Source organism: Engraulis encrasicolus, chromosome 2 (assembly GCF_034702125.1).
Source record: "Engraulis encrasicolus isolate BLACKSEA-1 chromosome 2, IST_EnEncr_1.0, whole genome shotgun sequence".
In the NCBI taxonomy this organism is placed as follows: Eukaryota; Metazoa; Chordata; class Actinopteri; order Clupeiformes; family Engraulidae; genus Engraulis; species Engraulis encrasicolus.
Genome location: NC_085858.1, coordinates 16,385,729 through 16,408,228, shown reverse-complemented (window position 1 = coordinate 16,408,228; position 22,500 = coordinate 16,385,729). Strand labels below are relative to the sequence as shown.

The window sequence follows — 22,500 nt, the reverse complement described above, 5'->3', positions numbered from 1 at the left end:
AAAGGTGTTTCATGACAAAAGGGTACTGACAACGAGTTTAATACACGTGGTTGCACATGAGGAAGAGAAAGAAAGAAGGGGTGAGAGTCTAAGTGAGTGAGTGAGTGAGTGTGAGAGAGGGAGTCTATTTTGAGATTTGGGTGTTGCGATGTGATGTGAAGGATGGCGATGAGCGTGTCTCTGCACTCTGTCAAAAGTGGCAGCCACTGCGTCTAGTGACGTCTCATCCCTTCCACGCGCCACAAAACCTGTCATTCTAAAGCAGCAAGAGAAAGAAGTCAACTGGGAAGACGAGCGACTAATAGCACTGACCGTTAATCTTAATCAATTAGGCTATATTATATTGTTTAATACTGACAACGACTACCACATTATCTTATGTTATAATTTTACGATTACCAAGTAGTTAGAGGTCTTCATTTAGACTGGACGTCGTCGACAAGATTCTGAAAGTAATGTATCCTGCCATACATCTGAGCGCGCGCGGTTCTTGCTGCGTAAAAGTTCTCCATTTTCTATTTGCGTGCAACTTAATGTCTAGTTGAGGTTCTTTACGAAAAGATGCTGTGGCGGACAGACTTCTGACAAGCTTTTGCTACGCGACATCAGTTTTCTCCCTGGCTGCTTTTAGGCGCAGCATTAAGATCGCCCTGGCAACCAATCCTTGCTGGGGCTGTGAAATGTAGCTCTGGCGCCTGTTGTCAACAAATGCTGCTTTAATTATCCACTCGTTCCATGTCCGCACTAATTACTAATGCGACGTGCTGCTCGTTTTCAGCTATTCGTGGTCGCTTGAATGTAAAGTGAAAGGGAAGAACTGAATGTGTTTGACGCTGTTGGCAAGGAGTTCCCGTTTACCAAGTCACTACTCGGCGACAAAATGCCTGTGAGACGAGGTCATGTTGGTCTCCAGAACACCTACCTGGACACTATTATCCGCAAGTTCGACGGACAAAGTAAGTTCATAATTCTGCATTTCATTTGAGATGTGAAAGTAATCCATTTTGGGTTTTTTTGTAATGACAGGTGAGCTTTTTATGGACAGACAAATAATTAAAATTATCTCAAGGAGAAACGAACTAGTCCTACACCTATTTGCCACACCATCATCTGTGAACTACCTAAGTATTCTAAACTGGAGCTACCACGTGCGTCTCTTTCTTTCTCTTCCCTTCTGAAACAAACCCACGCGGTTTTATCCTTGGCTTAAAACATTAGAAAACGAACAAAAAAGTCGAAAAACGGTACATGTCATGTCATGTATGTCATTAATGCGCACTAGTCCACGTGTTGCTGGTGGTGTCGCTATCAAGTGTGGTTTGCGTGTTATGCGTAGTTCTAATTTAAAATGCCAGAGACGTACACATGTAGTGAGAAGGCAAAATATCATATTCCTTGTCATTCCACCTTTTGGTCTTTTGTCTTATTCAGGTGAGTATGTTGGCATAGGCTACAGGTGGCCCGCCAACATCTATGCACCGAAAATACTGTAGGCACTGCACAGCATTCAACATGTTTAATGAACATTCTTGAAGAGCTTCAACAGGATATGGCGCGTACCTGAGCGTCATGTGTAGGCCAGTACAGTGCACATGTTAAGGAGTCAGTTGGCGGATTCCCGGCATAATTTGCATAGACGTTACCTCACAGTGGTTTGCGGGTTGGTGTATGAATGAGAGAATACGCTGCGTCTGTTATTTTGTGATGGTAGAATCTGTCTTCGTGTAGCCTACTATGGCCCAAATCCTAATGAGGAAACTGTGGCTTTGGGCCTAGTTCTACATTTAGCCTATTTGAAAACCTTGCATTACAGTGCATGTAAAAAAAATGCATTTAGCACATGTGAAAATTTTCACAATTTGTTCATTATGCAGATGAACACACAATTCACACATCATCATTCACACACTATCTATAATTGAAACAAATAAAACTGATGTTTTTAACCCTTCCCTTTTTGCATCCAGTATAGCATATACAATAGTTCACACCGATTCCAATATGAATCATTTTCACATGTTTAACACATTATGCTACATAATTACTCTGTGGATGAATTTGGAGACAAATACTCTACCTGTACAACACATTGATATCATATCACAATGCCTACCTACATGCAGCTGGGGAACTGTCACTGAGTTTTTCCTTATATGCACCGACTCCACACTTGGAGGCTTGGAGGGTTTGTCTCTCATCTTTTTGTTGTCAGCTGTATCAGTCACGTGGCAGATATAGATAAGATATGAATCACTAAGGTACTACCCTATAATGCGCAAACATCACAAAAAAACATATACCCATGTCAGAACATCTAGTGGAACATCTGGTGGGTAGCCTCTCTGTGCAGATGTGCCTGCCGGACCCATTCATAGTTTGCTGAAAAGACTGAACTATATCACAACAACATTGTCATGACATTGAGAGTCTTTATGTAAGAGATTAATTATTGGCCATTACAATTTTGGTGACAATACATTTCTAGAAGAGGTTCTGTGCAAAGGGGTAAAACCCATTTGCGCATCTTGACAAAAATGTTCTCTTTATTATATTGATTGTTTTCTGGATGCAATAATGGTTGATTGTAATCGACATTTTTGCATGAAGTTGTAAGCTTATTTGCATTTGGAAAATATTCAAAATAACAAAAGGGTGTAATCAAGACCACAGTGTGCACAGGATGGGGCAGCTGAGCTGATTTTCATGGGTGAAATGATTAAAGAAAAACCACTGAAGAAGAACAAAGAAAAGAGAAAAAACCCTTTACTCTTAGTATTAGTGGAAGGCTTCCTCTCGGTGAGAGTATTTCATTAGTGGTCTAAAGCGCAGCCAGCGTAATAAAAAGAGAGCCTGTCGTGGAGCTCTGTACGAGCTGAGTACTCAAGCCCACTACTCTGCCCTACAAAGGCAAAGTGTAGTAGGCCTAACTACGCCTGCATTGAACCTGAGAAAAAGGCCCTCAAAGTATTGGTATTAGGTTGGATATTGTAGATACTGCAAAATGTACAAATCAATATCTCTTAAATGGGACACATTTAGACCATTAAACTCTGTCAGAAGATAAAGGAGCTATAAAGGTTATAAAGACAGTTTTCAGTCTAAACTCAATTTAGTTACTGCTCTTTGCCTTTGTAGCCCACTACTCATCTCTTGCAGGACAGAAGCTCTTCAGACTAAGACCCTGTTTACACATATGTGGATATTTTTGGAAACGATTCCATTCAGACCTTTTGTTTACACTCAAGTCTAGCTCCCTTTAGCGGTTATTTTTAGTTTTTGAATTTTCTGACACATGGCTATCACAGTGGTGATATTTTTAAACCCACATGCCGTGCAAAGGAGATCAAATTATGCAAACGGTTAAAAAAAATATATCATTTTGTAGCACCATAATGCACGCTGAACCACTAGTGGCACGCTGTAACAGTCATTGGAAAGTTAACTACCATGGTACTACACTGCTATGGCATAGCATAAGGCCTTTAATAATGGACTTGGTCATTGCCATTCTAGTTGTAACAAATTTATAACGCTGTGTCTTAACAGGTTAAAAATATGCGCATACTCCGTGCAGGGAAGCTGCCAGAGGTGGACAAACAGGCAAGTTGTCCTGGGTCAGAAGGGGCGCAGAAATGGGTCCCCATTACATTATATGTATACTTTCAAGTTGAGCTAACTTGAAAACTTAAGGCAGCAGGGGAACTTACTTTTTTTACGTTTAACTGGCTTGCAGTGTTTTACAGTGTAAAGTGAACTCATTGTGTCAATGTCAGTGACACTACGGCAGCTTGGTGGACTGAAGGACACATTGCTGGGACTTTCCCCCTGAAGCTCTTGAAGTCTTGAGCGGAGAGTATCACCTTCAACTCAGATAGAGGAGGGTTGCAGCCAGAAACGTCAGGACATGTCCTTGTATGGTGATGGCCGGCTAAGAGCTGTGTGTGTGTGTGGGCCATGCTGTGTGGTGGTGGACACCATCGCCTGGCCCTGACACAAGCTCATGCTCTTCAGACAGGCTGGGCCTTTCATGTCCATACACAATAGAAATGTAGTGTTAGTTCAACACTTAATGGTGCACTGTGTAGGATGGTGGCCAGAGTAGGCATTGCAACTGTGCTGCTCAATGAAACTGTGCGTTCTACTGCCAAATTAACCAACGCTGGCCCTGACACAAGCTCATGCTCCTAAGGCAGGCTGTGCTCTTCATATCCTCAAAAAATGTAGTGTTACTTCAACACTTAATAGAGTGGATTTAACATCTTCTGGTTCCAGTATTTTGTTCCAGTGTACTCTCTACGTGTTAACTCTATGAACACTAAGAATTAACACTACTATGGTTTTCATTGTGTAGTTGTGACACAGGCTGGTGTCCCTCAGGCAGGCTGGCTGGGTCTTTCATCCCAGTAGATGACACAGCCTGCAGACCCCCAGGGGAAGGCACTGGTCGCCTGCCTGCCTCCCACGCAACCATTCCCTCATTCATTTTATGTATTCGGTATCGGTATAAGGGATCTGTCATCCAATCCCTTCCCTGCTTTTCTATCTCCTGTCCTCTTTTTCTCCCACTCACTCTCTTGCCCTTCTCTCTCTTTCTCACAAACACACACACGCACACGCACACACACACACACACACACACACACACACACACACACACACACACACACACACACACACACACACACACACACACTGTGACTGACCCCCCCCTCTCTCTCTTTGTGGGAAGGACACCTACAGCATCGTAGACCACAGGGGTAGTGGTGTTAAAAATATCCCTTTCCAATTTGGTATCTGTTCCAGATCTTTTGAAAAGGGCACGTCTAATTGCCAGTAACGGCGCTTGTTAATAGAAGGTTTTTACTAATACCCACATTGCTAATGGAAATATCAAACCGACTTCTTGAGAATCATTAGAGATGTCCTAAACTTAAGGCGTCTAGACTTCACTCAGGAACTGCTTGGATGCAGATTTTTTTTTAAATAGAAAATGACCCATCTGTGGGAAGGGTCGGTGGTAACACTGATCAGTATGTAGTGTACTGCAAGTAACATGTATTATCTTTGCAGACTATTTTGAGAAAACACACAAATGAAGTAGTAATACAAAATCATATTGCTGCTACGTGTTATCCCCTGTACCTGGGTTGGTGTTAGTGCTGCACATCAGTGGCCATCAGTGAAGGTCTGATGAAAGATGAAAATGGATTTTAATGTCCTCAGAGGCTGACAAAAGTGAAATGGCTCTTTGCAGACCATAGTCTGCTAATGCAGCATACTACCACCTGCTTTCATCTCCATGGGGAAATTGCTCTCTTTCTCTCTCTCTCTCTCTCTCTCTCTCTCTCTCTCTCTCTCTCTCTCTCTCTCTCTCTCTCTCTCTCTCTCTCTCTCTCTCTCTCTCTCTCTCTGTGTGTGTGTACATGTCTGTGTATGGGAGTGTGTACATGCTTATGTTTGGCATCTGTCTGTGTGTGTGTGTGTGTGTGTGTGTGTGTGTGTGTGTGTGTGTGTGTGTGTGTGTGTTTGTGTGTGTGTGTGTGTGTGCGCGCGCGTGCGTACATGTACATGGCTGTGTGTGGGAGTGTGTACTGTATGTGCTTATGTTTGGCATGTCTCTGTGTTCTTGTTTGAGCATGTGCACATTGGTGTTTTGTGTGGATTTCGACCCTGCCCTGAGTGCCCTCTGCTCTCCGCTCCGTACCATACGACGGATTCTGGGGCTGCTTAGCAACCATATAAAGCTTTAGGATTGCCATCGCAGGCTGCACTAATGGCGTCTGGCACTAGAGCCCAGAATCAGCCGTTCACACACTGCACAGCAGCATTACCTCATCTCATCTCGCAGCACAAACCAAAACTGGAAAGCGGATAAGGAAGGGAAAGGAATACCAGAGAGGGTTGAAGGAGAACGTAAGACTGATTCCGAAACGGTTCACTTCGTACATTCGTTCACCTCATTTCCTCAAAACAATGTAAGTGATATGCCATATAGAGAACTACATAGTGAATAGAGTGTTTTGTTAAGACGCACAATAAGATCTTTGGCAGAAAATAATGCGCACAACTAGTGGTGTGGTGGGCAGGGGAGGCATAAAAGGTTAGAAGGATTGTCAACACAAGATACGTCATGGGCATCTGGCACATTCAAAAAGAGAGACAAACAAAATGAGTCAATGAGAGAGAGAGACAGACAGACAGACAGAGAAGAAAGAGAGGGGTAGGCAGATGACAGACAGGCAGAGATGTATAGAAAAAGGGCAGTCAGAGAGTAAGCACTGTTTTGTGTCAAAGTCTTGAATTGTGGTTAATGATATGAAACACGGGACTTGTGACACCACTAAATCTAGTTCAACCCAGAACAGATCTCCTTCAGCCGTGTTGCAGTGGGGAGCGATTAGAGGGGCGGACCGTACGGACTGAGGTCTGGCATGCTGCTGAGGGTTGCCACCAGAAATAGAATGGAAATTCAGGCCTGGATCGGAAGTCTGATGGGGACCCTGTGGCTAAATCACTGACTCCCTACAGCACAGTGTCAGGGAGACTGACAATAGATGCACACTGGCAGTGGACATGTGGGTGGATTTGTGTGCGTGCGTGCGTGTGTGTGTCTGTGTGTCTGTGTATGTGTGTGTGTGTGTGTGTGTGTGTGTGTGTGTGTGTGTGTGTCTGTGTGTCTGTGTATGTGTGAATGAGGGCCAGCATGCATATGTCAAATTGTGCACCTGTGAGTTTTTGCGTGTGTGTACATGTCTTTGTGTGTGTGTGTGTGTGTGTGTGTGTGTGTGTGTGTGTGTGTGTGTGTGTGTGTGTGTGTGTGTGTGTGTGTGTGTGTGTGTGTGTGTGTAAGACGTGCATTAGACAGCCTGCTCCCTGAAGGGCAGGAATTAAAGCCTCGTCTCCTGCTGTCTGTCTAATTGTGAGCTAGCCTGAGTGATATTCATGGTTTCGGTGTGTGGGCAGCAGCGAGGTCTAAACAGAGCCTTTCAGAGAGGAAGCCAGCCGGGCGGCCACCCACCCCTGGCTTACTGTCTCACTGCAGGGGCCTGGCCTCATCATGGGGCCTGTTAGCCACATAATGCACGCTGTTCAACCAGTGGAGCACTGTTATCAGGGCTCTACATGAACACCAGCCAACCAGTCAAATGCTGGTGATATTTCAGTTTGGCTGGTAGAAAAGACCAACTTACCAGTCACTGACTGACCCATTAGTGAAGCCATTTTGGCTAATGATGAAAAAAGTTAATTTAGAGTCCTGCTGTAGTCGTTGAAAATATTTTACTACCATAGAACTACACTATTACGACATTACTCAGGGCCTTTAGTAATACATTACGACTTGGTCATTACCATTCTGGTTACAACAAAATCATAACAAGGACCAACGCAATAACATCCATTTGCCTACTGTTTGTTTGATTTGTTTATGTCCGTTGTCCCCATCTACTCCTCCTGGTGTTGTATTCAAGACATTTTTATCGCATTCAGCTATTGAGAGCATCTGATAGATAAAGAATAGTGCATGATGTGCCTCTAAAGTCGCCATCTCCCCACATGGCACTAATGTAGTCTGCATAAAAAGCAAATAGTAGTAGCCTGATAAACCAGACTAAATGTGGATGTCTAATTTAGTCTGGCCTCGATGCATAATACATCCGAAGATTGTTGATGAGAACAACCTTCCCTCAAAACCCTGCCCACTTTGATTCAAAACACATCTTTGCGTTGTAATTGGTTTGCCAGATTCATGGCATTCTGGCTTCATTGAATCATTATGCGAGGCCAGACCCACCCGAAGACGAAATATTTTGCCGTCCAGCGGGTGGAGCTGGTTCACCAGGCTAAAATAGTAGGAATCTCTGCATAAAAGTTAGATGTACGCCATTGTATGACAGAATTTTGTACGGTAAATGCATTGAAGGTTTTAAAAGATGGCCAGTGCAGTGGATATGTTGGGTAAATCAAACGAATAATGTTACAGTTTCGCAAATATTTTTGTTAGATTTTGAAAAGATTTTTTTTTTCTAAATCTTCCTTGCCAATGTGTGCATTTATGATTACTGTAGGTCAATCTGTGTACAGTGGATGTTGGGGATCATGTTTTTGCATAATTATATACATACACCTTTTACTGGATGGGACCACCTGTAAATTCATCTTGTCTCTCAGTCTATCAATCTCCATCTCATCAACTCTCTCCTCATCCCTCTCTCTCTATCTATCTCTGCTCCCCACCCGCTTCATCCAGACCGGAAGTTCCTGATCGCCAATGCCCAGATGCAGAACTGTGGCATCATCTACTGTAACGAGGGCTTCTGCCAGATGTTTGGCTTCTCGCGGGCGGAGATCATGCAGCAGCCCTGCACCTGCCCCTTCCTGGTGGGGCCGGGCACCATGAAGAGCGCCCTGGCACAGCTGGCACAGGCCGTCCTGGGCAACGAGGAACAGAAGGTGGAGATCCTGTACTACGCAAAAGAAGGTACAGTACAGTACAGTACGCAAGGAGACCAGGTGGAGGAGATGGGGAGGAGAGAGAGAGAGAGAGAGAGAGAGAGAGAGAGAGAGAGAGAGAGAGAGAGAGAGTGACGTGTGACGTGAAACTGAATGAGTGAGATAGAGTAGTTTGTGTCTGCCCATACGTGTGTGTGTGTGTGTGTATGTGTGTGTGTGTGTGTGTGTGTGTGTGTGTGTGTATGTGTGTGTGTGCATGCGCATCAGAGATTGTGCAAAAACATAATAGTAATAGCAGCAAAGAACATAAATCCTTTTAAGGCACATAAAGACAAAAAGGTAAAGTAATCATGACGCAGTGCACTGAGCATAATAGGGGAGAGGATTTCTCAATCGTCACAACGTCACAGCCTAGTAAAAAGTGTATTGCACAGTGCACACACACACACACAGACACACACACACACACACACACACACACACACACACACACACACACACACACACACACACACACACACACACACACACACACACACACACACACACACACTCTCTGCCACACACACACATGTGGCAGTTGGCAGGTGGCAGTTGTGACTCACCGCAAGTTGACCAAAGTGTGTGTTTTAACCACATCGCCACCCCACACCTAGGTGAACGACTTCTGAATATCCTGCAACCTGCAGTAAACCGTAATCTTCACCCATGAACATTTCTAGAGCCACCATGCACATATTGTGTCATGCTCAAAGAATTGAACTGAAGGCTGTGGAGCTGGTTTCCAAGGTGACCAGGACTTTAGGGGGGCAAGATTAAGAGACAAATCATTTCAAGCAGAATTCTCCTCATCAAACTGCTTTGCACTTGAAAATCAAGGTGCTTATAGGGTTCTTGATGAATGGGTCCATGCATTGATGATTGGTGATCCATGATTAAATGATACAAAAACATACATGTATGTATGCCATTGCTCCAAAGAATATGGTACTGCTGCCCATTTTTTTTTTTAGAAGATACAAGTCATTAATGTTAGCAGCATCATCATAGTAGATTTTACTCTCACAGGGAAACCTAGTAGTAATTAACACATAAGCAAAGGAAAAATTAAACAAGCTAAACAAGCAACCCCTCAAAATGTGGGTACTAATGGATATTTTGTCAGAATTTTATTTTTAAGTTTCAAACTAGAACTGTCATCCAAGTGAAAGACACAAGATGTAAAGGGATATTATTAATCATAGCAGTAATTGGTCGTGTGGTATGACATTAACATATTATGATAACAGTTAGCCTAATTGCAGCCTGCCCTTGAAGGGATGGGGGAAGTCAAAGGAAGAAAGGGATGTGGCCTCATCAGATGTCAGGCCAGAGAAGCTCTTGGTACAGAGGGAGGGGCCACTCATCAAGTCTGTTACTTGCTCAGCAAGTCTTACGGAAACAACCACACACACACGGATAGGATACATGCGCACACACACACATGCGCACACACACACGGGCAACCCAGACACACTTGCAGTCAAATGCACAGACATACCCATATGTAGGCACATGCCCACATACAGACGCACACACACACACACACACACGCGCACACACACACACACACACACACACACACACACACACACACACACACACGCGCACACACACACACACACACACACACACACACAGAAAAGTATCACATCTAAGCTTCAACGAATGTGTAGAGTGAGTAGGGGTTACAACACTCCATTATTGTGCAAACCAAAAGGGCAAAAACCAAAGACAGTTTAAAATCAGGAAGTTCTGTGAGTGCTCAGGAGTGAGTTTCTCAAAAGCGTAGTTGTTAGCCAGTTAGCAGCTTGGGTTGTTTTGCCAATGGGAAAGTGCATTGTAAACAAGAAAGTAGCTAACATAGTTAGCAACGATGGCTTTGAGAAATGCACCCCAGCTTTGCCAAGAGCCTATGAAACTATCTCTCATTACTTGAGGAAACAAACTCCCTTTCCATTTTGCGCCTCTTCTGTGAACATCATTACATTACATTACATTACATTACACTAAGCTGACGTTTTTATCCAAAACAATGTACGTGTATTACAGGGTATTGGTTACAGTCCCATAAGCAAAGTTGGGGTGAGGTGCCTTGCCCTAGGGCACTTCAGCCATATTGGTCAGGGGGAGATTAAAACCTGCAACCTTTTGAAAGCCCAACTTGGAAACTCCAACTCCCATTGTCATTGTTACACCGCTTTTCATAGCACAGAAGTGCACACTGCACACAACGAAATAGCATTTACGCCTCACCTGTGCAAGGGGGCAGCCCCTAATGGTGCCCCAAGAGAGCAGTGTGACGGGACAGTACCATGCTCAGGGAATCTCAGTCATGGAGGAGGATGGGGGAGAGCACTGATTAATTGCTCCCTCCGCACTGGCGTGTCAAGAGTCGGACGGGCAACCTTTGGGCTACAAGTCTGACGCCCTAACTGCTTTTTGATTATAAAACCAGCACAATCACCATCACCCTTAGTTCATCCATCATCCATCAAGGGAAGACGGTGGACGTGTCTGACGGAATGAGGGTTGTCTTCTAATGTGCAAACGCGGTCTGTCGAATGGGTCTAATGGGTCTGTCGCAGCCTGAAAATGTCAAAATTCTGAATGGAGGCAACGGAGCGGACTGAATTCATGGTCCCAGAATTCGTTTTGCGTCCATCCCATTTAAAGTCAATGGGATCCATTGGCAGTGATCCCATCTGCATCAAAATTCTAGCAGGGAGTCAGCCTCTGACCCAACCCATGGGTTTGGTGATTAGCATCAATTAACCAAACCTGTTAACCTATAGTGACCCGCCCCACTGTCCCACATACGTGTATGTTATTTAACATAAATCGTTACGCTCGACTGTTATATAATGTTGTCATGGGATATTATTAGCTATTGGTGCCAAGGGGACCTGGCATTGCTCTTGCTATACTGACCAAGGCACACTGTCATCGTTCAGTAGAGGCCCAGATAGGGAATAGTGCATTAGCACAGCTGTGGTCATACTGTAGGGCTGTTTAGTGTGTGTGTGTGTGTGTGTGTGTGTGTGTGTGTGTGTGTGTGTGTGTGTGTGTGTGTGTGTGTGTGTGTGTGTGTGTGTGTGCGCGCGTGCGTGTGTGTGTGTGTCACTCTCTATGGGTGTGTGTGTGTGGAAGTGTGTGTGTGTGTGTGTGTGTGTGTGTGTGTGTGTGTGTGTGTGTGTGTGTGTGTGTGTGTGTGTGTGTGTGTGTGTGCGCGCGTGCGTGTGTGTGTGTGTCACTCTCTATGGGTGTGTGTGTGTGGAAGTGTGTGTGTGTGTGTGTGTGTGTGTGTGTGTGTGTGTGTGTGTGTGTGTGTGTGTGTGTGTGTGTGTGTGTGTGAGAGAGTGTGTGTGTTAGTGTGTGTTTACACTGTTAGGTAAACAGATTGTTACAGATGGGATTACTGTTCTTCCTCACACCCACAACTTTCCTCTTGCAATCAAGACACCGGAGCGAGGGTTGGGTCATAGCACATCATCATTCATACCTCAGTGTGTGTGTGTGTCTGTGTCTGTGTCTGTGTCTGTATGCGTGCGTGTGTTTGTATGTGTGTGTGCACGTGCAATTGTACAGTAATCCGCACAGTGTTACATGCTTGCGAAAAGGGTGTGTGTCCCCATATGCTAATGTCTAACTGTGTATTTTTGGTGTCTGTGTACTGTCTGTATGCTTAGTCACAATGTGCGCTGGCTATTTTTGCACACAGCCATATGCCGAATGCAGAAACACAAACACACTCGCACACACAGCCTTAACACATACCTTTCATGCAGAACGCGCAGCCAGATATTTTTCTACATTACTTTCGCCTTATCTCTTTTCTCTCTAAGCCATAGTCTTTATCTCTCAATCCCTCTCTCTGTTTAACTCTCCCGCTCTCTCTCTCTCTCTCTCTCTCTCTCTCTCTCTCTCTCTCTCTCTCTCTGTCTCTCTCTCTCTCTGTCTGTGTGTCTTTATTATCTTTCCATCCGAATGCCTCTCTTTACCGTTAGAGGAAGGAGACTCCAGGTGCACAGTGTCATGGAAATGTTATCACTGTACTCTGTCACCACTGTTCAACACCTGCTTACTTTTTTAGTGTACAGTGACACACACACACACACACACACACACACACACACACACACACACACACACACACACACACACACACACACACACACACACACACACACACACACACACAGTCTCTCTCTCTCTGTTTGTCTCACTGTCTCTCTGTCTCTCTCTCTCTCTCTCTCTCTCTCTCTCTCTCTCTCTCTCTCTCACACACACACACACACACACACACACACACACACCACTAAAGTTTTGCAGAGATCTTTAATGTTTGCACAGATATCCGTATGTGAGAGAGTGAGAGAAAGAGATGCAGTTTTGTTTGCTCATTTTAAAGTCATTTTTCAATGTGTGTTAACTGTATACCGTTGCACTTGAAAAAGGACGAAGGTCTGAAACGTTGGGCAAATAAATCACTGGGCAGTGGGAGCATTAACAGTGTTGCGGACTTCTATCATTTACTTCAGTTAACTGTATACCCTCTCCTTTCCTTTGTGCAGATTCCTGTCGGCCATGTCTGATTGACATGGTGCCTGTAAACTGTATGTAACCATCTAACCTCTTGTGTGTGTGTGCTGAGGCGCATCTTGTCACCAGGCTACGCAGGCAGCCGCTTGGGGCCCCCAAGCCACTAGATGGGGGAAAACAGCTGAACTTTAAACTATAATCGCGCCGATTTGCTTTGAATGTTCATTCATTTGGGTTTTTGCTGGGGGCCCCCACTGACACTAGAATCGCCTGTGTGTGTGTGTGCGTGCGTGCGTGTGTGTGCGTGTGCGTGTGTGTGTGTGCGTGCGTGTGTGTCTGTGTGCGTGTGTGTGTGTGTGTGTGTGTGTGCAGGTTCCTGTAAGGCGTGTCTGATCGACGTGGTGCCTGTGAAGAGTGAGGAGGGGCAGGTCATCATGTTCATCCTCAACTTCCAGGAGCTGGACTCCGCCCACAAGAAGAAGGGCGGGCTCAAACAGAAGATGACCCAGGGATGGATACGGACAAGTGAGTGCTAGTGTGTGTGTGTGTTTTGGGCTGTGTGTGTGCTTACTGGGTTGTTTACTGTGTGTGTGTTTATCACATCTGTGTGTGGGGGGGGTTGACTGTGTGGGGGGGTTGACTGTGTGTGTGTGTGTGGGTGGGTGGGGGGGTTGGGTGGTCTGACTGTGACTTTTAGATGTGTGCACATTTTCATATGCAAGTGTGCAAGTTTGTTTGAGTGTGTGCATGCACGTGTGTTTGCTTTTGGTTTGGTCTTCTGTGTTTGCCGTGTCTGTTTACACAATGTGTGTGTGTGTGGGTGTGTGTATTGTTTATTTGTGTGTGTGTGTGTGTGTGTGTGTGTGTGTGTGTGTGTGTGTGTGTGTGTGTGTGTGTATTGTGTATTTGTGTGTGTGTGTGCGTGTGTGTGTGTGTGTTTGTATTTGTGTGTGTGCATGCATGCATGTGCGTGCGTGTGTGTGTATGCATGCTTCTGTGCGTGTGTGCGTGCATGCATGTGTGTGTCCACAGCTCAGACCAGGCGTATGAGTCGATTGCGGTTCCCGTCTCTGCGCTCCCTCAGGCGGGCCTCTCTCTCTAAGGACCAGTTTGAGGGAGTCGTGGTGGATTACCTGCAGGTGCGTTACTTACTCATGCATGTAGACACACACAGCATGCAACCCATAAAGCAGACCTCAGGATAAATAAGCCTTTCAGCCTAAGTGTGCCATTATCCTTTCTTGTTAAAAAATGCAAATGTAACAGGATTTCAGATTCAGTTGCACAGAGGATGAAAACATTTTCCCTGAATAACTATTTAGAAAATCTGTGACATTATTACAGTCCCACCCTGAAGTTAGTAGTTAGTAATAAGAGCTAACACAGCAGCAGAAAGAACGACAGCGATCTGTTCAGAGCAGTGTAAAATCTTAGGGAATCATTTATTTACAATTTCAAATATCCCTCCTCCACCACTAATACAAACACTGTCTGGCAGTATGCTGTATCTGAATAGTCTGTCCCTGTTCCAACAGCAGTTATAGAAAGCCTGTTAAATCCACCAGTGGCTCTGTTAATCGCCCCTAAATCAATTGAAACTTGGGTAAAAATAACATGACATCTCTTGCCAGATCCTTGTGTATTTCTGCTCAGCTATGTGAGCTTATGTGAGGATCTGGGTGCATTTCACATGAGCACAGCTCTCAAACTACCATGCGGCTCAACCAGTCAGCATCACAGTATTTTCGGATTGGACATGGTCAAAGTTTAAACATAGTGGAGAAGGGAAAAATAAGTGAAACGTGAATGTTGTTTCAGACAACAATGCTCGCATGGACTCACTCGTCGTCATTGATTCTAATATTTCAACTGTACTTTCTAATCTGTGAGTAGTTACAGTACCTCGTTAATACTGTCATACAAGTGGTTTCTCCAATCATGTGCAAGGATGTTTAGATAAAACCAAGCCTTTACAGACCTAAGCCATGGTATATTTCCAGATAAATGTTTGTGGACCAAGATGGAACCCTTTCATCTGGCCAGAGTCAGGTTAGAAAAAGCAAGGCATAATAGACAAGTCACTGCTAGCCTAGACAGAATCGGCAACAGATATACAGGATACAAGGGGGAAATTATACAGTATGCCTGACTCCACATTTGTCTTTTGGGCATGTTGGTCAGGACTCTATTGGATGATAGGAGTCCCTGCTGCTTACACCCACTGTACTGTAACCTGCTGTGGCTGCTCCAACAGCCATAGTTATGAAAATATTCCGTGAGGTACCGAGGCTCTAACGGTAGGGCACTGGGCTGCTACGCCGGCGACCCAGGTTCGATTCAGGCCTGGGTCCTATGCTGACTCTTCCCTACATCTCTCTCGGCCATTCGTTTCCTGCCACTCTTACGCTGTCGCATATAATTAAGTCATAACAGACCTTAAAAAAAGGGAAATTTCTGTGAGAGGTTGATGGATATGCCAGTGCATCTCAGATTCAGCCCCCCAGCCATACAGTGAAGAGCTATTGGGGTATTGGGTGACAGACATGCAATCCTATCAGGCATGTTTCTACATGCACCCTGAGAGCACATTGCTGGTGCCGTTGTCGACATGAGCTACCTGTACCAAGCCATTGGTAGTGTTTCTCAACAGGGATTCTACAGCCCCCCATGGGGTGCTGGGAAGCCCTAGGGGAGGTGTTGAGAAGGATACAGCTGAGAGGGAGCGTTGCTTAGTTAACCATTGGAGGACATTTATCCTTTTTGTTTTTTAATAGCCACGGGGGCATTGGCAGGCTCATGATGAAGTCCAGCGTTTTGAGACTTATGATCAGGTCCAGGGGGCGTTTTAAAAAAAAAAAAAAAGGTTTAGAAAACGGCACTACAATTATAGCATCTCTAGCGGTTAGGGTTAGAATTAGGGTTCGGGTTTGGGGCTACCGTACTGTATATTTAACAGCCTATTGGTTGCTCATCTGGACGAAGCGGCCCATCTCGACAGCGACAAACACCGGCGGCACCCCCTCGACAGACTTTAATTAAGTGGCGATTATGCAAGCAGCAAATCAGACGAGGGGAAATAGGCTTCTGGCTCGGCTCCACAGCAGGCGAGCGCTAATACCAGACACTAATGGAACATGATAGGTGGTGGTGGGCTACGTTTTATGTGGGTGTCTTATTTTTAACAGACTGTTTTAAATGCATTTATTCAATCTGTCATTAGGTTTTCTCATTGCGATTGCGTAGTGGAGCTTGTTGAATACTGGGGGTGTGCACTGAATGATTCCAACGTGCTTCTTGTTATTTTATTCATTTACAAATGTATAGTGATATCCGGGCTATTTACCATACCGAGGTATTTATCAGAACTCCTTGCAATCATTTTGTTGACTCTGGTTTTTACTTGGTGCATATGCGGTACTGACCTGTTGTTTTCTTGTATTTTTTATTCCCCACCCCTGCTTGTGGCTTGTGTCTTCATCCATATGACTCGATATTCCTCTTCATTTCATCTGCATTCATACACCTTCATTTCCATCTTAAACACATTCACACACACGCATGCGCGTACACGGACGGACACACACACACACACACACACACACACACACACACACACACACACACACACACACACACACACACACACACCCGCCCAACAAACCCCACACCACCTCCATCACCCCCACCCTCCCTCCTCGTCCCACCCCAGCCCTCCAACGAGCAGCTCCCCCTGAAGGAGTTCCGCATCCCGTCCAAGGAGAGCTGCCTGCAGTCGGAGACCCAGGCCCTGATCCAGGAGGACCCCCCGGCGCTGGCCCACTCCTCCTCCACCCACTCCTCCCTGTCCCGCCTCACCCTCACCCCCTTACCCCTCACCACCCAGCACCAGCACCTGGACCCCAACGGCCCCCTGGGGCCCCGCAGCCTCTCCCACGAGAGCGTCCGCAGCCTGCGGAGGGCGTCCTCGCTGGATGACATAGACGGCATGAGGGCCGACTGGAGCGCCCGGACCGGAGAGCCTCGCTCCGGCAGCAGTGAGTGTGTTTAAATGTGTATTGGTGTTGGTGTGTGTGTGTGTGTGTGTGTGTGTGTGTGTGTGTGTGTGTGTGTGTGTGTGTGTGTGTGTGTGTGTGTGTGTGTGTGTGTGTGTGTGTGTGTGTGTGTGTGTTTGTAATGCTTCTGGGAAGCATGTTAGCATTTCAAAGTCTTCGAGAGCTCAGTAGTCCATAAAAGTGTCCCTGTGATTAAGATCTGTTGAGCAAAAAATGGCCTCTGAATAAACTGCGGGATGTGGTTGCAACACAGACGAATAAATAACAGTTGGAACATCCTTGTGTGCTTTTGAGGATCAAATCAAGCACATTACTTCAACCCAGTAAGACACAGCCCCTGTTACAAATGAGCTGTTACCCGAATGGCGATAACCAAGGCCCTCTGCACTGTCATAGTGGTGTAGTACTATGGTAGTAAAGATTTTTCAGTGACTATTATGGCATTCTACTGGAACGGCATGTGTTAAAGGGCTACATTATATCTCCTTATAGTGAGCTCTGTTAGTTACAGTCAAGGCTCTAAATTAACACCCGCCAACCGGCCAAATGCTGTTAAAATCTCAGTTTGGCTGGTAGAAAAGACCAACTTACTGGCCACTTTGACCCATTAGTGAGTGTGTGTTTGGCTAGTGAGGTTAACATCCACTAGACATTTTGGCTGACGATGAAAAAAGTTAATTTAGAGCCCTGGTTACAGTAGTCAGAAGGAAGCTGGAGAGTGCAGCAATGACTGAGGTGATGTGTTCAATCCTTATCCACAGTCACCAGTCACTCCGGAGAAGTGGAGCAGTGATATGAGGAGGTGAGGGGAGACAGAGGAGAGCTACTGCTTGTCTCAGTGGTTCTCAACCTTTTTGTTGTTTGTTGAAGAAACGCCCCCTTGACCTAATCACAAGCATGTCAAACCCCTCCCCCCTTAGTATAAAAAAAATATTTAATGTCCCCCATTTGCAACTAAGTCAAAGCCCCCCCAAGGGCTCCCTAACGCCCCCTGGTGGGCAGTAGAGCCCCCCGTTGAGGAACACTAGGTTATCTCCTCATTATCTACTCCCGGGGCCGGATTAATGCACAGGCTAGATATGGCTTCAGCCTAGGGACCCCCCACATGCCAGGGGGCCCCTGATTGGCTAAAAAGTGAAAAGTTGCAGAATTGCGACAAGATGCCGTATTGAAAACTTCATCTGTCGTGCTGAGTGTTGTGAAATGTGCCTTCTGGGGGGCCCTGTAGCCAAGGGGCCCCTGGGCATCTTAATCCGGCCCTGTCTACTCCCCATGGCCAGAGTCACTGCAGCGAAGCTGAGCTGAGCAGTTAAGTTGATGAGGTGTTAGACAGGGAGAGGGAAGGGGCCACTGGTGGAGGTGATGAGTGGGATGCCATGGTAACGGGGGTCCATTGCGGCGGGAAAGCCTGCTCCACTCCGCTCTGCTCTGCTCCACTTTGTGTGTGTGTGTGTGTGTGTGTGTGTGTGTGTGTGTGTGTGTGTGTGTGTGTGTGTGTGTGTGTGTGTGTGTGTGTGTGTGTGTGTGTGTGTGTGTGTGTCGGAGAGAGCACTGTGGCAACCCAGCTTGACATGCACTGCACAGCCTCCTCCATCACTATATTTAGATCAGTGGTGCGGAGTTGTGAGTTCAGAGTTGTGTATGTGTGTGTGTTTGAGTGTTACGTACTTTAGTGACATCCTTTAGAGCAGGGGTGTCAAACTCATTTTGGTCCGGGGGCCGCATTCAACCCATGTGGACCTCAAGCGGGCCGCATTACTAACATCATCGCCAAAAAAAAAAAAAACGTAAAGCAGAGGATTAGTGTTCAGTACTATCACGTTTTAAGTGTGTTGAATATGTAGAAAGCAATGCAATACTGATAATCCTATGCAAAATTTCCTTGACTTCATTCATTCATTGGCAATGGCAACCGTCAGTTAATTAACTATGGGACCGTTCATTTTGGCAGGGGGTCTGGGGGTTCCCCCCCATAAAATTTTTGTATTTCTTGTATGTAATTTCCTGCATTTTCACGCATTCTAACATCCCGTTTCCAGTTTGAGCTTAATAGGAACCAATACAAATCCTATTATATTTATTATTTAATTACAACCAATACCAATACAATACGAATAAGAAGTATTAACATTTTATCTCTATATATGAGGTCTATACTGCCCTCCAAAGCAAAAAGGCAGTAACTGCATTGCTGTTTAAAATGACTAACTATAACTTTAATGCCATATATATCAAAGTCTACAGATAAATAAAATGATTGTTTTGGAAAAAGGGTGGTAATATTAAGTAACAAAACTATCACATGTCAGTAATATCCCAAAAACCACTTATACTGGATTGCAGCATCATTTTAAAGTCAACTGACTCAGTTTTGAGCTCTGCACAGTTACTGCCTTTTTGCTTTGTAGGGCAGTATAATATATGAGCTTTATGAAATGCCTGTTACAGTACAAATTCACTATTTATACTAGAAGTGTGATGTGCACTTTACTACATACAGTATATACAGTATAACAGAGGGACCATTGGGTTAATGTCATGCAGGTCTCGATTTTGGCCCGAGGGCCGTAATTGCGCATTTCGGTTATTTCATAAAAAAAAAATAAAAAAAAAAAGTAAAAAAAAAAAAAAAATTTTTTTTTTTTTTTTTTTTAACATCCGGGCCGGATGGAACCCTCCCCCGGGCCGGATGCGGCCCGCGGGCCGTATGTTTGACACCCCTGCTTTAGAGGCTAATAGAGAATAAGTTACTTATGGGGTTGTGCTTTCGGTTCAATCTTATGGGAAAACATGCACAATTGCGCATGAGCGTGTGTGTGTGTGCTTTTTGGCATTTGTGTGCATGTGTACTGTATGTCATTGTGTGTGTGTGTGTGTGTGTGTGTGTGTGTGTGTGTGTGTGTGTGTGTGTGTGTGTGTGTGTGTGTGTGTGTGTGTGTGTGTGTGTGTGTGTGTGCACGCGCGTGTGCGTGCACGTATGCTTGTTTGTATTGTGTGCATTATTGCGTCACACTGTGGGTGTGTGCACTCATGTGCCTACAGCAGCATTTGTACAATATGTGTTTTAGTGTCTGTTCCTTTGTTCTTGTAGTTTATGAGCGAATGCTGTATCTATCTACCAATAGCCGTGTTTGACTGTATGTGCATGCATGTCATCAAAATAATAAATTGATTTTGTTTGCATTCATATTATAGAAGATTGATCTGTTTATGATTTAGGACAAATATGTGGACAGATAGACAGATGGACAGACAAACGGAGAGGCAGATAGATGTCATTAGATGTCATTAGATGTCATTGTAGATAGATTAAAAATAGCATAGCTTTTATAGCATAGTTGCGTGCACCTGTTGCAGACTCAAATTCACCATTTCAAGTCCATAACAAGCAGGCTGAAGTGAAGGTGACCCACCCATGGGTGACAAATATGAGCCACAGACAAATATGCTGCCTTCTAAGCCTCCTCCTCAGGCTCAGCAGAATCACGTCCCTAGGGGCCGCACAGGCATAGCTGAAGGAGCACTCTAAATAGCACACAGAGGATTACCACTCATATCAGAGTCAAAGGGAAAAGCAGCGCTTCTCATGCTAGTCAGGGATTATTCTAGAATCAAATCAACGCCCCAAGATATACCATACACCTCGGATTGAAATTTTCATCATGACATGAGTGACTGTTAAAGGCACTATTTAAAAAAGAAAAGGATTTACACTTACCCTCAAGTTAAATAATTGAGTTTTACCTTTCTCCTGTTTTTTTCCACCCCTCCTCTCAATCTGGTTATAGTACTTCTTAGCATGTATCATTGAACTGAATGATACCAAAAACTGAATGGTACCAACAGGTCCCATTCGGCTCGATAACATAATGCCATGAAATAACATCACTAGAGAATGTATGGAAAGACAACATGTAACTAGAGGGGAGGTGTAAATTAAGCATATTTCCAAAGATGGTGGACTGTTAAGGGCATGAATAGACCAGACGTGACTTGAGCGACTCCAGCAACGGTCCGGAAGTAATTGACTTTGTATTGAGTCGCTGGCGACACAAGAGACAAAAGCGAATTGGGAGACTAGAGGCGATTTGAGGGACAGTTTGTAGTTGGACTTCAGCAAATATTATGCAAATGAGCTATGATGCAGTTCGGCGACAGCCGTCACAGCCATTGGGAATGTCGGGAATGCTTGCATTCTGCTTTTAACAGGCATACTCCATCACTTTTGCTGCACAGTCCAGTTCTCTTGCTAAATCTGGCTGCCGTCGTTGTGATCACCCGGTAACTTTAACTCAATATGTCTCTGTACGGCAGGGTCCTAGTATAAAGCTGTCCACTCCACACACTCTCATCCCCTTTGATCTGTTGAGTAGTACATCACAACATTGATGTGGTGGTGTGGTGTGGTGTGACAAGACAACATTTGACAACAATCTCCAGGCACTGCAGCTTAGTTAGAACCTGAAGGGATCATTAAGCTAATAGATTTCAGATCGGATGAAGATGGAGCATGCCTTGGTGCAGGTTTGACCTTTCCCATCGACTAACAGTCTGTGAAGAGCCTTACTCATCCAGGTCAGGGAAGTCAAAGGGGTTGCTAGCCCACTTGCTTACCGCCAAGCCACTTACTGAATTGTCCACTTATATGACTGGATCTAGAGTTGAAATGAACTCTGTTACAGAAAGTGTTTGGTTTAGTGTTCAGAAGACTGACTTTTGACTACACTGTTAATTTGACTCTCCACAGTGTTTTAAATGCTCTATATGGACTTATAATATATGAGTTAACTCTGAAATATTGACACCCCTTTTTTTACTGTGTACTTCTGTGTACAATGTCTTTGGGTAAATTGACTGTTTGAATCACTATCCCTAAGTCACAACTCAAACAGTGACTTGGAGTGCTGCCCTTGCTTCTCACTTGAACTATATTTCTTGTGGAATTAGCACCCTTGCTTTTTACTTTTGTCGTGTTAAGTGTGTTATATGAAGTCGTGTGGGTGGTTGAGGATGTGTTGGTCGGGGTTGGGTGGTGTTGGGATTTTAGTGTTGGGTTGTTTGATGCAGTTTTCATTTTTCTTGCAATCGATTAAAAAACAAATTACATTACATTACATTACATTACATTGCATTTGGCAGACGCTTTATAACCAAAGCGACTTTCAAAAGAGGACATAATCAAGCCAACATCACAAGCAAATACAAAGTGCACAGGAGATATACAGAACAACAAGTGCAGTTGCAAAGAGGGTTAGTTTTTTTTTTTTTTTTTTAAATCATAAAGAGTAAATAACGAGTACACACACACACAAGCACACACACACACAAACTAAACTAAACTAAACATCATGTCAGGAGTCTGCCCTGGGGCAAGGCCAGTTCAAGCATTAGTCTAGTAGATTCTCTCGAAAGAGGA

The 22,500-nt window shown here is 44.7% G+C and overlaps 1 protein-coding gene across 3 annotated transcripts in view; it reads left to right on the top strand.

The window, feature by feature from the left end:
- The first annotated feature begins 202 nt into the window (after positions 1–202).
- The window catches only part of kcnh6a (potassium voltage-gated channel, subfamily H (eag-related), member 6a), a 60,153-nt gene continuing 37,855 nt past the window's right edge, over positions 203–22,500 (top strand). For all 3 annotated transcript variants that reach the window (XM_063223211.1, XM_063223219.1, XM_063223202.1), the window contains exons 1-5: positions 203–956; positions 8,249–8,479; positions 13,405–13,557; positions 14,065–14,171; positions 16,742–17,066. In XM_063223211.1, the coding sequence (XP_063079281.1) occupies positions 881–956; positions 8,249–8,479; positions 13,405–13,557; positions 14,065–14,171; positions 16,742–17,066 (892 nt within the window). In that variant the 5' untranslated portion in view covers positions 203–880. The remainder of the gene's footprint in view (positions 957–8,248; positions 8,480–13,404; positions 13,558–14,064; positions 14,172–16,741; positions 17,067–22,500) is intronic.